The following is a 16516-nucleotide window of genomic DNA, read 5'->3' on the forward strand; positions in this document are numbered from 1 at the left end:
CATTCCACTCACCTGATTGAGGCTGACATGACAAACAACTGAGAGAAGTTTTTCCAAGACCCTTCTTCCATCTTTCTGTAATTGCACACTTGTATTTTCTGTCAAGGCTTGTCTCTCTAACAGATGCTTGTGTTGAATGAGAAATTACCACATGTAGCATCACACGGATATGTTTTATTAGTAGCTTACAGGGCACGTTACTTACTTTAAAGGTGCATGCTGTAAGTCTACAACTTACTTGACTCAATTTCAAAGTCATTGTCTCATACTTGTGTCCACCTTTTAGGAAATTGCTGTTTTGAAGGATGTACGCGCCCTGCAGCTAATCCCTGGTGAGCTGGCGAAGCCCTTCAAATCCAACTTCCCCTCTCGTCTGGCGCAGAGTCGGGCCGAGCTGCTTGAGAAGCTACTCGCCGAACTGGGTGCAGAGAGCTCTGGCTTCACCCTGGACAATGTCATGATGGTAAAGGACCTTAAACATGCTAAATGTATCTATACATACTTTTTTTAGTGATGTTCATGCCCATAATTGATTTAAATTATTTTTAAAGTGATAGTTCGGATTGTTTAATGTGGAGTTATATGACAGTCAGTATATTACTCAGAGTAGACGACTGTCAAAATGAGAAAGGAGAAACGGAGAGGAGTACCAGCACACAAGCTATGCAATGTAGTGTTGTGGAATATTCTGAATATAGCGCACATTTAAGTTGATATTAATGTTTTTAGTTGTACATTTTTTAAGTGGCTAAAATTCGTTTTGCTTCTGACCATGTCCACAGCAGCACATTGCCTAGTCTCTAAGCTGGTGCTCCTCTCTGCTTCAGCAAACTTAGGGTGTGCTGATTGGCATCTATCAATAAGTACCCCTTATAACCCCACATTTAATAATCCGGTTTCTGATATGGCTGCGGTTGGCATTATCTTTTTAGACATGTTAGCTCAAGATCACAAGTTAATTTTGTTGTTATCTTTACAAATAAACCTCAGAAACCAAAACTTCAGAGCATCAAGGTCGAGAGCAACCTTGGTGGATATTTCTTTTCAAAATCTTGAGTTAATGAGATAATAATTCTGTTATCTCAAGAAAAAAAAGTACTTTCAACCACAGCGTTCCTTCTTCTGTGTGTTATTTGATTTCTGAAGCTTTTCCACCATGTCAGAAGTATTCTAGAGGAGACACTGGACATTTTCAGAGGATATTGTGCCTGTAAAATCCCAAAAATAAATTTAAAATGCACTAAATATAAGCAGCAGCAGCCAAAAAAAATATCAGTGGTGATATTGCTGGTTAAGATTTAACAGGTCATCACAGATTTCTATACTAAAGCTGTTAAACACAACTGAGTGCTGTCTCTGCAGTCATCCCTACCAGTTACAGCAGTGCTGTAGAGAGGTACAATACCTACAATATAATGCCTGTTTTACTCCATTTTAAAAGTAGCCAGCCATCAAGCTGTTTTTCCGTTACATTTGGCTCAGCAATAACAGTCTGACTAACTGAGGAGAGCAGTCCCTCCCTGGCTTGCTTTGGCCATTCAGTTCACCCAAACAGACGTCAGACATCAGTAAACTCCAGTCAGCTTCAGTCAGCTGAGTCAATGTTGTCACCATCCTCTGCGCTCCTCTGGTTTCCAGCAGTGACCTAATATCTACGTGCAAACTATCCAACTGTTGACCAGGCCAGGCAGGACAACAAGCCATCCCATCCTCTCTAGTTTACGACCGGTCCTCTACCCATCCCCCTGCGCTCGGCCCTCCTCTTGACTTTACACGGCTTTAATCAGTGAGAGCAAATTGTTAGGTTTGTCTTGTGAGTTTCACCGGAGCCACGCAGATGGCATTGGATGGCCTGTGTTTGCATGTTTGTGCATGCTTGCTCAGCGCCTGTCCCCTTTGTGTCGGCTGCTTCCCACGTTTGCCTGGGAAACATTTCCAGTCTTGATTGAGATGTGACAGGAGGGCTGTGCTTTATTCCACAGCGAGCCTTTTCACCTGACTGTCACATTAAAGAGGTAGTTTGGATTATTTAATGTGGGGTTGTATGAGGTACTTATCAGTAGTCTGTGTATTACTTACTGTAGACCCTCTTAGAAAGTCAATTTCCATTTAAGTTTATGTTTTATTTAGAATATTCTCACCATTTGACCTTGCTGTCAGACAGGATTCAGTTCATTATATAAGCCAAATATCTCTCCAGACCAGCCAAAGCCCACTGATGAAATCATTAATTTAACCTTGGAGCACTCAGGAGTTGATGATCAACCACTCCCCTGATCTATTAGCTGGTTTGGGTTATTCTGTGACTGTGGTAAAGGATAGTTTGTACATAATAACACAGACAAACTAACAGATCATGGCAGTAGTAAAACACCAACTCTTGTGTTCTGCTTGGTAAAATTACTGATTTCACCCATGGACTTTTGTTGGTGTGGAGAGAGCGATATTTGGCTTTTATACAGGCAGTTTCAGGTTGGAAAAGGCTGTCAGAAAAATAAAGCAGTGAAAATTGTCTAAATATAGCGTGCATATAAACTGATATAGATTTTTTTGTGAGCCTTTTTTAAAAAATACCTAAAATACCTTTTGTTGCTGACTCTGTCCATGGGACTATATTGCTTAGCTTCCACAGTGGCACTCCTGCTGCTGACTATTGATAAGTAACTCATACAACTCTGCATAAATAATCCAAACTATCCTTTTGAACAGAATTAATCCCACCAATATGCACATAAACCTGAATATACCTTTGGTCTGGTGGTAGTAGCCCCCCCCTAACACAAACAAAAACATTGCATAACAGACACAGGTCATATTTTCATATCTATCATATCTTTTAATTCATTTAATTGATACACTTGAGAAACCTCCCACCAAAAAAAACTCTATTTTTGTCCTCTTCCTGTAGCTCATTTGATGAGCCCTCTTGACAGCTCTACCGCGTTAACCCAGCCACAGTTTGAACATTTTTCCTTTTCCCTCCACTGTTACCTGGGTGATCTGCTCCGAGGCAGGAGCCAGAGTGAAAAAAAGGAGGTGATTGAATTTCCTGTAATTAAAATGAGAAGTGGTGGGCAGAGACGACAGAGAATAATGGCAAGCTGTCCCTGAGCCTTTTGAATGAGGGATGGGCGTCCTTTGTGTGCGGTTTACCTTTGGATGTTAATGCTGTCCACTGGAGGGATTTCTATTGTGTTGTGACTCTCTTCACAGAGATTATGTCGGATAATGGGCTCTTTTTACGTCATGATGTGCACTTCCCTCAAAGGACGTCCCCAATGGTGTTGATGTTTTGCAAATGAAACTACACTGCAAATATTGCTTCATAAAACATTGACTTTTGTCTATTAAAAAGCAAGCACTGATTATTTTCTATTAGTTTCCCCAGCATACTGCAGGTAAGACAAGACAAGGCCAGCAAGTTTAAGTGTATGACACACAGAGGCAATTTAATACTAAACTATGTAACATTTCTTCATTAAAATGTTTCCCACTATCTGCTAATTGCATTACTTTGTGGGAAAACGGGATACATCAGATACATTAGAGAGTTAGGGAAGAAGTGAACATGACAAAACTTAACGTGAATAAAACTTTAAAATTACCTTGTTTGTCAAGATGAATTCTGTCAGAGTCACTTCTGATAGAACAGGGTCTAACTACTCTGATGAGTCCACGCCACTTTACAACATCCTCAAACTATGTTTTTGTTGTTGTTTTAATGTGAGACTGGCTCTTAGTGGCAGAATTTACATATTGTGCCTTTAAACTGCCTTACACAAGGCTAATGAATGCCTTCAAACAACACCTAAATAGTGGACCAACATGTCAAAGTTTAATAAATGAGGTAGAAAGGGTTTATCAAAGCACAGATAAAGTACACAGTAGAGTTTTCAATTTAGTTTTTAAAGTGAGTAAAGGTGGGGTGCATTTGAAATCCTCAGGAAGTTTGGTCCATCTGACTTGTTAAGTGTCTCTGAGGAATAGGAGTAATGTGCTCTCTGCTCAGTCCTCCTGGTAGAAATTTGGCAGAAGTTGAATAATAGAATCCTAAGACTTGTATCCTAGGGGACACCACATGTCACACCGCGTGGTACTTTCACATCCAAACAAAACATAGGTTTACTTAAGAAAACAGGTCGTACTGGAAATCAGACAATAACCTTATAACTGTAAGCTCCACTGTAAGCCTGCAGCAAGTGAGTAATCGGGTTTCACATTATGTCTTTGTTGTCCATGTGAATTTTACAAATAGTCAAATGTTCATTGTTGTAAAAGTAAATTTCTTTAGATTCCTAGAGGCTATTTGTTTTAGTTTGACATTTACTTAGACTTTGAATAAAACTAATTTTGAAAATATGGATGCACTACTACATGTAATCATCTCTCCTTTCATCCCACTGCTTTGCAGTGATACAGTCTTATAGTCTTTGTCACCCATATTTTTTGGGGGTTTGGGTATTTTTGCATTATCATGGACAAGAAATGAACTTTCTTCAGGAGATTTCTAGTTGGGGAAATCAATTTTTCTTAATCCCCTACCCCAATTAGAGAAACATTAATGTTACCTAAGTACATGTTTTTTTTCATTATTTATTGATTTATCATTTGAGGTAGGGATGCATGATCATATTGGCATGTCATCTATATCGCCTGATAAATGCTTTAAATTGAAAATCACTATTGATCAAAAATGCCTTTCTGCCTATATGACAGGTGGATGAGATGATACTTTAATTATGCGCACACAAGACAAGTATATGTGTGGATGTTTTTGGAAGAGTCCAAAATAGACATCAGAGTTGCTATTTGCAATGATTGCTCAACATTGATTATGAGAGATAGCCAAATCTCATTCCCTCAAGACTACAAATTTAATTTAATTTAACTGTCATCCTGATCATTACAATTAATTTTTGAAGAACAAATAGAAACAATTACCAGCGAGAAAAATTGTTTTCTTATTTTGTCCAGTGAATGTGAACATTCTGAAAAGCGTCATATTTTATGTCTGCACCAGGAGCAGGCATAATGTGCAAATATCACCATATATCAGCAAATGGCCAAAATGAGTTGGGAAATATTGGCATATCAGATCTGTACAATAATCCAATATTGTGCAACAATAGTTTCAAGTTAAGTCTTACTTTTAGTTCGAAATAACTTTCATGCCAACAACAAAAATCAGGTTTCTTTTCTCCAGTAAAAGTCTCTCCCTCAGGTGATCAAATCAAAGCTGAAACTGCTTAATAGCATGTGTTTGAACAGTAATATCCAGGCAGTTAAACTTCATGTTTAATGTTCACATGTTAAAAGGAGGCCTGTTTTCCTCTGTCAGTTCTGTACAGCAGCTTTGGAGCACAGTGCATCAGAGGTTCGAGAGCCGGCAGTGCGCATCATCTTATCCATGTACCAGCAGCACAGAGCTGCTGTTCTCAGCTACCTTTCACCCAACGATGCTGCCACACGTAAGAGCTTCCTCTACAAAACCCTCTTTGATGGCTTCGCCAAGATTGACGGAAAGCTGGTGGAGACTCAGGCAAGGAGTGTTCTTTTTCTTTACTGCAAATGAATCTCTCATTGGTAAATAACATCCCATCTTTACTTCAAGAGGGAACATTAAAAATAACTGATATCTCCTATTTCCATATATAACAAAATGCAACATTTCTGACATTAATATGGATGTCTATTCACTGTGAACGAACAGGCTGAGGGTGTGTCCACACTGTTTATCTAGTTCAAACAGATTGTACTCAGCAAGGAGCAGCTGGTCAGTGGACAGTGAAACTGTCAGACGTGCCAGATGGGAGCAATCTCTCAAGCTAAAAAGAGTTGAGCTTTGTATGTCTTTTTTTTCCAAAGCTGACAGTAACAAGGAAGAGGAGGCAGGGTTTCATGTTGTACAGAGAGATAACTGCCTCCGCTGCTTCCTTTGCCAGAGCCATCACAGACTTGATAGTGCTTTCCTCATCTGGTTGAACAAATTACCTATGCCAGATCCATGCATGTATCTGTTTATGATACAAGGTAGATGTAAATGTAGTTTTGCATTTCTTTCGAATCCTTCGTGTCTGTCAACTGTGGTTGTATGTGTCCTAGAGTGCCTTGAAAAAGGTGCCTTTAAATAAAAAACATCATTATTATTATATTATGTCATCACCAACTGAACTGTGTAAAATTGCACTAACAATATACCTGACTGACTGTTTCATATTATCAACACACAGTGCAGTAAAGGATATCATTTGTTGTTTTGTACCATAAATGTGTTCCATGATGTGATATTGTTCTATGTAAAACTTATGACTCAAGTTTAATTTCTTACTGGCATTATTAGAGACCTGGTCTTCCCATGAAGTAATGTCCATGCTGTTAAGTAGTGCACAACCATCTGATCATGCATTCATCTGTGTGAGTCATTGCCAAAACAACCACACCATGACATTACAGCTCTAAAAGTTGCAGAGCTTTAAGCTGTGCGACGTTAATGAAAATAGCCGTTGCCGATGCTGAATTGATATTAACAGGAGAAATGGAGAAGAAAGGAAGCAAACACAGTTGAAAATGAAAGTCTGACTCTGACATTGAGGGTGATGTCATGTTGCCATTCATTCAGACTTTGAAGAGGGGAGGTGGTCAGCAGGATGGGCAAAAAGAGAAGGAGGAGATCCACTCCCTTCAGGAGCAGCTGGCTGCCTTGAAAGAGATCACAGTAGGTGGAGCTGTCATCACACTACAATTACATCACTTCTTGTAATGTCTACTAATTAGTATTTATGACTCCACACAGACTTTGTTGAATTTTTCTAGGTGGTCACAAACAGATAACAGCAATGGTACTTTATATCTTCTGAAGAGTTCCACCATTTATCCAAAACTGTGTGTTTGGAGTCACTGTTAATTAAAATTAATTAATACATCTCTGTCTGCTTGTGAAGGAGAGAGGGGATGAATGCATCAAAGGACCGACGCCCAAGAAAGAAGCTCCCAAAGTTGAGAAGGAGTCCCAAAAAGCTGACAAAGGTACACGTTTAAAAAGAAGGAAGCAGAAAAACTAGATCCTACTTACACCAAAGATATTCTTTGGTAGAGTAAAACTTATATAATGTACAGTACCAGGTCTGGTGCTGTGATGATTTGGATTGCTTTGAAGCACAAAACAGCAATATGGTTCTGACCTTGGAGACATGCAAAGGTCAAAACTTTTGACATAAATATGAGAAATCAGTGACCATTTTCAAAGAGGATGAGCTTTACAGCATCAATTTGGTTCTTTTCTTAACATATCAATGACAGAAACAAAAGCTCTTTTTGAAGGCAGTACAACAATATCAAATATCGTGGTAACAAACAAAACATGAGAACATTTTGCTACTTACAACTGTAATTTTAATTTGTAGCTAGTTAAGTGTTTAGCGTACATATCAGATGTTTGGGCTCAAGTCAGATTCCAGTCACAGATTTGATGTCTTTATACTTGACAAAATCAAAAACGACTTGCAACTTGACTAGACCTTCAACACCAGTGAAACGCTACTTTACTTGGACTTGAGCCTTTTGACTTGAAAATACTGAATGCCTTCCCCCAAGCTCAAAGATTAAAAAGTATGTTATTTAAAGAGTGTGCCAGGGATCAATTATTTTCCCTTCAACTGATGTTAAACTTCTTAATTTTCAACAAGTCAACACTTAATTCCTCAGATGACAGTGTTCAATCAAGTTGCAGGAGAGAACCATAAAGATCTAATGTTATGTTCCTGAGTTTTAGTTGGGAAAAATTATACCAATTTCCTTTGCACACTAAAACTTTAGTGCAATGAAAAGTAACCATTACTGTTTTCTTCCAGCTGTAACAAAAGTGCCCCAGAACAAGGTGACAAACACCACTGATGTCCAACAATCTATCAACTATCTGGACAAGTAAGTGACTCATAACTCAGTGGAAAACAAATCACTGGAATAATAGAAAGATGCAAAAAGGATTTATGGCATATTAGGTTAGTCTCAGTTTCATATTGTAGTGTTTTTTGTGCAATTTTCACACAGTCAGTTATTTTTTAGTGTATTATGTTTATGCCATTAGTGTCCCAGGATGTAGGACAATGCTTTGAAGGAGTATGATCTAATTTGCAGCCTGATCTGATCTTACAGCTTGTGTATATTCTGCGGTAAAAAAGACGAGTCATTCACAGAAGATGGATTGGACCTTCACTATTGGAAACACTGTCCTATGCTGAGACGCTGCGATGAATGTAGACAGGTAGACTGTTAGATTTTCAAAACTGTTGGTGTATTTTTGGTCCTCTTTAAAGAAGGACATCTGCCCAGCTGTATCGCCTGAAGACTGTGTACAGCTCTGCGTTGTGTTCGCAGGTAGTCGAGATAGCCAGCCTCACAGAGCACCTACTGGGTGAATGTGAAAGCAGGTCCAAGTTCAGCCAGTGCCCACGCTGCTCAGAGGCCGTGGCTACTGAAGATCTCACTCGACATGTCCAGGGACCAGCCTGCAACCGTGAGTTCGCAGTCTCACTCTTTCATGCCACTGGAAAATCTCTGAAAATGCTTAATGTGATGAAAGTCATGTCGTTTCTTAGTTTTATTTGAATAGGGTGTATTTTCTTTTCTCCATATTTTTTCTCTTTTCTCTTTTTGTATTTACTGGATGGTGACACTTGTAGACAAAGACAGGAAAATGGGGAGAGATAAACGGACATGATGTATGTGTGACCAGGCACGTACCCTGCAAAGTTTTCTCTCTTCCCAAGCTTAAACCCCCCTCTATTGTTAGCACCAGGCCAACAATGTCTCTGTGTCTTGGTTCTGGCTGTGTCTTCTTTCTGGTTCCATTTCTGGTCTGCCAACACAACAGGTGCTGCATATCTGACTTGAAACATTAACTGAGTCAGTGTCATCTTCGGCCTCACCTTTGCGTACTTCAAATCCTTTGCATGGCTCGACATAAGTAGTTCAACAGTACAACTTAATAACATAGCTGTAAGCTGTCTCCACAGACAGCTCTGCCAAACCGCCCTTGATTGTCCTCTTATCCCAGGTGATTACCAGGATTACTGGCAACTGGGCTTGACATGATCCATTTGAGTATAATTTATCTCATCTACATCTGATATGTTGTTGGTTTGTTTGTGTTGTTGTTTGGTTTTTTCTTACCTTTACCTTTGACCTCTGAACCTCAAGCTCTCTGTCCTTTTTTTCATAGAACACATAAAACCTAATGTCCTCATATGGTTTAACCATTTGTTCCAAAAACACATATTTCCTGAATTACTGATTCACCAACTCAGGTTGATAAACACACTTCCTCTTGTGTGTTTTTCTTCCTATTTTTAATGGTGCTCCTCCACAGCCTAGACTTATTTTAGGCTGAGCTTTGTTTAGTAACTAGTACACCTGAGATGTCCATTTCTTTTAATAGATTTGGTTCAATTTATTGAAAAGTCATCCACTGCCAGGTAAAGCACCCGTGGCCGCAATGACGGCTCTTATAAAACATGAAAATCATGATCCTGAAAATATGCTTTTATTCTCACAATGCTTCACAGAACATCAGAAGTCAGTACTTTTCCACAGTGCTGGTTGTTTTTGGATTTTTGGAAAACTGCCAAGCCCTGTTACTGTTATTATTTACTGTCTGGAAGCTGGTGTCAGCTGTTCTCATATGATCTACTCTTTTTTTGTTTTTTCACAGTTTGATACTGATTAAGTTTACTGTTAATATAAGGCTTACATCAGTGGTTCTCAAATAGAGGTCTGTGGCGCTCTGCCAGGGGGTCAGTGAAAAGACTCTTGACTCTTAAGACAAAAATGCATGAATTAAATATTTTATTTTTTAAATCTAAAATAGTACATAGATTACCTTCTACTCTAACAAAACTATAACTCTAATAATCAGAGTCCTCACTTTACGGTATGAATGCACTAAGAATGAAACATGCTATCTTGACTGTACAGTATGTTATGGGTATTCTGTGTCAAAATGTTGCTGACATCATGATTACATCATGTTGATAGCTGGAGGCAAAACAGAGAAAATGCAGGCAAAGATGAATTATCTCAGAGTAGTAGGCCAAATAAATCCGAAATGTCATCTTGCTGCTGTTGGGTGCTAGAATCAAATTAGTAATAGGTCAGAATTGAACTTTCATTGCATAGCAGCATCCACTGCCAGTCAAGAATACCAAAGACGACTATGGTTAAATGCAGTCGGACAAAGGCTGGGAGATGTGTGAGCGCCATGACTATAGGAAGGAAGTAATCACCTTCTGAATTCAAGTTTCTCTCTTTTACCAAACTAAGGCAAGCTTTACTTGCCTGGTTAACTCTGTGAAACACACTTCATTCAAACTCGACAAACAGAAACTAAATAAAACTCACCAAAACTGTTCTGGTCAGTCTTTCCACTGTTATAACAATCACTGAATCTACTTTGGTCAAAATATCAATATCTGCGTTACATGTGGATATAGCCCTGCTTTACAGAAAGTTTGTATCAATCCTCTGGCTCAGTGCACCGTCCTCCAACCCAGTGGGTATGCAGTGTGTTACTGAGTGCATTGCAGAACAGCTGGCCATTAAATTCATTCTTGGTCCTGCAGAGTGAGTGACCACACATATTCAGAAGAGCTTGTATTGTCTTAAGCCATTGTTGCCAAAAAACAAGCCAGCAAATTGATAGCTAATGTTAACTAACAAGTTTTGGGAATTGTTTTGCCCCACCTGAGCTCCACCTACAAAAAATCATCATGTTTCCCAACAGAAGAAAGGTTCTAATACAGGTCTAATATCTGTCTAATGCATTTCTCCTGCATCATTCTTTCACATTATAACTATAGTCCCTTTTATATTTTTCTATATTGTAAGAGGTCCTTAGCTGAGAAAAAATGAAGAACCTCTGACTTACATTACATCTCGGTCACAAGTCATATGTCTTCATACATTATTGACACCAGTGAGCCTTTTGTATTATCGCGAACTTCAAGTTTCTCTTACCTCTGTTAATTTAACAGAAACTTGATTTTTTTAAGCTGTATTGTTGGACTAGATTATGTTTACTCAAATTTTCCCATCACTCAAAGCTGTATTGTGTTTAAAGCTGTTCTCCTTCAGTGTTTGCGGGACTTTTTCCGTAATGGTATAACAGGTGGCTTAAAGGTGTCGTGTTTCTTTTTCAGCCCCCATCTCGGGTAAAGGCTCCAACCACTGTCCTTTGTGTCACAACAACTTCGTGCCTGGAGAGGAGGTGAGATTCTGTACATTCAAGTTCCATATGAGGGACTCAACTGTTCCAACTCTGTGAATATGTTTTCTTGTGAAGTCATGGCTCTCTTAAAGAAAATTATGAATTGATGTACAGCATATGGCATAAGCAACAAAAAGGTGTGATGTTGAACGTGTGTGGCCCTTTTATAACTAGATGGTTATATATATGGTTTGCTTTTAGGCTAATTGTTTCTTTGCAGAATTGGGGAAAAAATAGGTGAATTAAACAGTGAAATTCACAAGAAGGAGAAAAAAAAAGCTGAAGCTGAATGTGGTAACTGGTGGCTCTGTTACTCAGCACTTGGGCCTGACCTTCACTCGGTGACCTTTTCTATTTTCTCTCTTTTTATATCAACACGGAAACTTAAAAGTATCTAATTTTAGGCTTGAGGAGCAAACAGGTGTTGAGGTAAAATACCGCTATTGTTGGCCTTTAAAGACTTCAAAGGAGGCTAAACCTTTGTTCTTAATGGGCTATTTAACTCGTCTTGAGATTAAGTGAATCACATTCTTCCCATTCCTATTTGTTGAAAAAAGAAAAGACAAAAACGTGCTACTTAGCTGTTAATAGACAAATTTTGATAGCTGTGCTTACCCTGAATCTTACTGTAGTCAGTGAGGTTTAAAATAATGCAATTCAAATGATAATAAGTAAAACAAAACAAAAATAAATCATTGCATCGTAAGATTTGACAAGTTCAGGTTTATTTTGAGTCCAGCAGTGGTGGCAGTTTTCCTGTTGTGGTGGCTCTTTGCTGTGTATTATGTGGGAAATGTTTGATCTGTAACCACAAAAGTTTGGGGTTAAAACATGTATTGGTAATCTAATATCAGTATTAATTAACAGATATGGAAACATCATCAAAATGGCTGACTCAAAATTATGAGCGTACACTGAATATAACCTCAGTGTTGAACATTGCATAACATAACCACAGGGAAAATAGTTTTCTTTTGTATGTAAACAGTGCTCATATTTCGGTGCCCTCAGAGCTGCTTATCCATTACTAATCCATTGTGTCAGTCCATTTGTTTCTGATAGAGAACTTTAAAATGCAGCGTACAAGATTGTCTGTCCTGCTAAACGTTGTAACACTACCGCCTGTCATTTGTCTTCTGTTACGTGTCTGTCTTGGTGGAGTCTAAGGAATCATGCAAGTTGTCTTTCAAGGAGCTACAAGGATGACAAAAACCTGTCCTGGCTCTGTCTGTCCCAGTTTGTCATAATGATGATGAACATCTTCGCATGGACAAAATATTCTGTTTTTCGTCATTCATACAAATACAGTATTCCTACTAAGCTGTTTACATGTGTAATGAAAATTAGTATTCTTGTTGACATGCAGCCATACATACTCCAATTATGAAAAAGTGGAGCAGCTGGAGCCGCTTGAGTATTTTGCTTCTATGTGTTAAAATAGGACTTTTTTCTCCAGTAACGGACTCAAATGTGAACTTATATCATTAATGAAAGCTCTGTTCCATTTTCAGTGTCCCAGTAGGCTGTGCCAGTGAAAGAGCATGCACAATACTGGAAGTGACACATGTAGCTAGAATGATATTTATCACACCTGTGTTGCTATGACATAATATTTGCTGTGAAAAATGCCTATTACTGTGCTTATCAGAAACATGAATCATCTGTTTAAACTATACAACTACACTTTCACTTGCATTTTAGCATTTTAATCACTGCAAACCTCTTGACCTGCCAACCAGGGTAAGATATTGAGATTACGCCCAAATGTACAGTGACACTTGTTATTCAGCCTTAGTTGTGATTTGTGTTCTTCAGAATCTGATTCACAACATACAGTCTCTCACCTTGCACACACTCTTAAAAATTAATGAAGAAAAAAAAACTGACAGAAAGTCACACTCTAGCTGCCAGAGCTCTGAGCGTAGACCCAATGAAAGACATCAGTGTTAGTGGGAGGGAGGTTCAGCCATTCAGGCCTTGACTGGGCCTACAGTCACCCGTGGTTGCCCTGATCGAGAAAGTACCAGGGAGAGGAATGGACTCACTGAGCTACTTTGTCCCTGTTCCAGGCCTGGAAGGCTCACCTCATGGGCAGGGAGGGCTGTAAACAAAACTCACGCAGGACTGCGGTGTCCCAGAGAACTCAGCCAGCACAAGGTAAAGCATTCATACACCCTCCGCTTACACCTACCTCCCCAACGTTCACTGTGAGAGCTATACAAAGTGCCCATGCTTGTTGGTAAAATTTCATGTTGCAGCTTTTCCACTATTGGTTTCCTGCCTCAGCACAGAACGAGGCACATAAAAATAGTGACAGATTTTATTTGGAGCCTAGTGTAGTGGGTGTTTGTGTATCCATTTTGAGTGATATTTCACAATCATGGTAGTGGTTATAAGTAGAGTGGTCATTACTGAGGCATCATGGTCACGTCATATCACAAGAGTCCTGCTTTTTCTACAGTTAAGTAGGGGGTGTATCAGTCTGAATGCCCAGTATTTTGTTACATTTCACATTACTTTTATAACTTAAATAATAACTTGATGCCAGAGTGACTGTGGAGCTGATTCATCCCACTCACACCAGAGGACTACTGCTGAATCTATTAATGTTATAATTCTCAAGGTTTTCAATGTATCAGCTATTTTTCAGCAACAGCTATTTGATGTATTTACACTCTGCAATCGCATGTATATATAGTAGTTTTAATGGTAGATGGTTGAGTCCCATTTCCTTCACGGGATTTAAAATTGAGTACACATTAAACATGCATGATATGGTAAAAAAGTCATATTGTGATTATTTGACTGAAAATCATTTTAGCATTACAATTTCAATTTTTACTGAAAAAAAAAAACTATTAAAAACATGAGGATGTGACATTTGTTGGGATCTGTGCCAAGCAAATATGTGTTTTTTTATTGGAAGAACGAGATTTGTAGGCCAGGGTGTCTCTGCAGCACTAGAGTACTTCACTATGATGCTGTTTTTTTATTTCCTTTTTCAAAGAATTGTGATTTGTTTCTGGTTCTGCAATTTGGATATTGCTCTTGGCCGTATTGCAATTTCAATTTGATTTTGATTAATTGTGCAGCCCCAGTACACATAAGTGCATGTGTACACGATGTGGAAGACAAAAGCAGATGAGTTTTATTGTTCCACTGTCTTCTTTTATTGTCTTTATTAAAACAACAAGTTCACAGTTTGTTTCTCTGCACCTGACCTGGGAAAAATGCTGCCAGGGGGCCAGATGCAGCCCACTGAAAGGTTTCATGTAGCCTGTAAGGCCATCGTGAAAATATCAAAAATTAAAAATCTATCAAAGACAGTCAATAGCCTTTTCTTATTATTAAACTGTTATCGGACCTTTGTTTTGAAAGGGGTCAGTGCTGTGTTCATTTATAATAATAATGAACTGTATCTTTTATATTAAACTGTAACTTTATTCACTCAGGACTGTTCATACATGTTGTCATGCTGTCATGCTGCAACCAGCATGCGGTACACTGTAAAACATCAAGTTTAGGACATTGCCAACAAAATGTTAGCCTACAGTTCATCACATGACAATTCACAAAGTAGAAGTGCCCTATATAGAAGACTTCTGACCATTACATCATCAGAGATTTAGCCATCATTAGGACCTTATATCATTTGCGTCTGCTGATCTTTCACATCAGGCACCAGTGACACACTGGTCATGAAAACATTTCTGTTTTAAGCTTGTAAGCTCTTTGCCTATATTGCTCATGCTTTGCTACAGCATGCAAATTAACACTTTCAGGGACCAGTGAATATTTTACTTTTCAGGGTTTCCCCCAGGAAATAGTTGATAAAAGATGACAAGCCACCTTGACCGTCTTGTTTTATGATTAATCTAGTTAATAGATGATCACCTAAACTTTCACACTCATTAAATATCTAGCTACAAATGTACAAGGTTGTCTGAAATCCAGCCTCTGATGGAGGTGGCATCACAAACTTCACAACAAAGTTTTCTCCATGTTAGGAATTGCAATCATGAGTGTACAGTGTGAATAGGATGGGGCTCAGCACACAGCACCGGGGGGCTCCAGTCCAAACTGTCTGGGGTCTGTTTGAGAGGACGTCCAATGTGAAGTTGCAGGGCGTGGTACTTGAATGTTGAGTTTGCCAAACAGCTTCATGGGGGAGATGGTTTTAAATGCTGAGCTTAAGTCAACATCCAGCATTCTAATGTAGGTGATGTTTTTCCACAAGTTGAGGGGAGACTGAAAAGAGGCCAGTGGATCTGTTGGTTCTCAGTGAAAACTGGTGAGGGTCCAGGCTGATTGGGATGTTGTCTTTGATGTGCTGGAGAACCAGTTTCTCAGTGCACTTCATCCGAATGGGATGAGTGCAACCAGTGGTGGACAGTAACGAAGTACGCCAAAGTTGCCAAAGTTTTTTATAGGTGTTTCTATAGGCTGAAAACAATACAGCAATGTATTGATATTAGTTGTAATTTGTACTTTTGAATACTCAAGTATTTTTAAAAGCAAGTACTCCAGTACTTTACCTTCAGTAAAATTTTGACTGAGCAACTTTCACTTGTAGTTGAGTAATATTTGACCAGGAGTATGTACACTTTAGAGCTGGTGTTGAGTACTTTGTCCACCACTGAGTGCAACACGGCGGTAGCTGTTTAGACTAAACACCGCAAACTGAACCCTGAACTCTCAAAGCTGTCCTGCAGAGCTGCTGTAGTTTCACCTGTCCACATTTTAACACCTTTTTGATAATGGTTTTACCCTTTTGTATCAAGTGTGTCTAAGAAGGTGGGAGAATCAGGGAAATATGGTCTGATAGACCAAAATGTGGGTGGGGAGGGTTTTATTCCGTAAAAGTGTATGATTTTTTTAGTGAGGGAGCTCTTTGTGACAGAGAAGTGGACTGCTTCCATTATAAAACACTGAAGAAAAAGGTGCTAATTCTTCTGTACATACTTGTGTAAAATTTCAAATGCAGGACTTTTACTTGTATTGCTACTTTTAAGTAAATGATGAGCGATTACTTTGTAATTCCACTAATAGGCTGACAAAACGCAATTATAGTATGCAAGTCAGTTTTATTTTTATAGCACCAAGTCATAACAGAAGTTATCTTAGGGCAATTATCTCAGGAATAGACCATACTCTTTTTAATATTATTTATTGAGACCCAGTAGTTTTATCTACAGTTTTATTTACAGAGACCCACAGTAGTAGCATACTGTGTAGTATATTCATAGAAATCCTTGT

General features: G+C 38.8%; 1 protein-coding gene across 4 annotated transcripts in view; it reads left to right on the forward strand.

Moving 5' to 3' along the window:
* cep104 (centrosomal protein 104) overlaps positions 1-16516 on the forward strand; it is a 37962-nt gene that overhangs the window by 18968 nt on the left and 2478 nt on the right. For 2 of the 4 annotated variants that reach the window (XM_084721625.1, XM_084721628.1), the window contains 9 exons: positions 287-463; positions 5339-5539; positions 6620-6715; positions 6942-7026; positions 7851-7923; positions 8155-8263; positions 8377-8515; positions 11193-11260; positions 13330-13417. In XM_084721625.1, coding sequence (XP_084577751.1) covers positions 287-463; positions 5339-5539; positions 6620-6715; positions 6942-7026; positions 7851-7923; positions 8155-8263; positions 8377-8515; positions 11193-11260; positions 13330-13417 — 1036 coding nt within the window. Of the gene's footprint in view, positions 1-286; positions 464-5338; positions 5540-6619; positions 6716-6941; positions 7027-7850; positions 7924-8154; positions 8264-8376; positions 8516-11192; positions 11261-12421; positions 13418-16516 lie in introns of all 4 variants that reach the window. The other 2 variants (XR_014770722.1, XM_084721626.1) reach the window with 2 other exon arrangements.

Source organism: Lutjanus erythropterus, chromosome 6 (assembly GCF_056507025.1).
Source record: "Lutjanus erythropterus isolate fLutEry1 chromosome 6, fLutEry1.hap2, whole genome shotgun sequence".
In the NCBI taxonomy this organism is placed as follows: Eukaryota; Metazoa; Chordata; class Actinopteri; order Lutjaniformes; family Lutjanidae; genus Lutjanus; species Lutjanus erythropterus.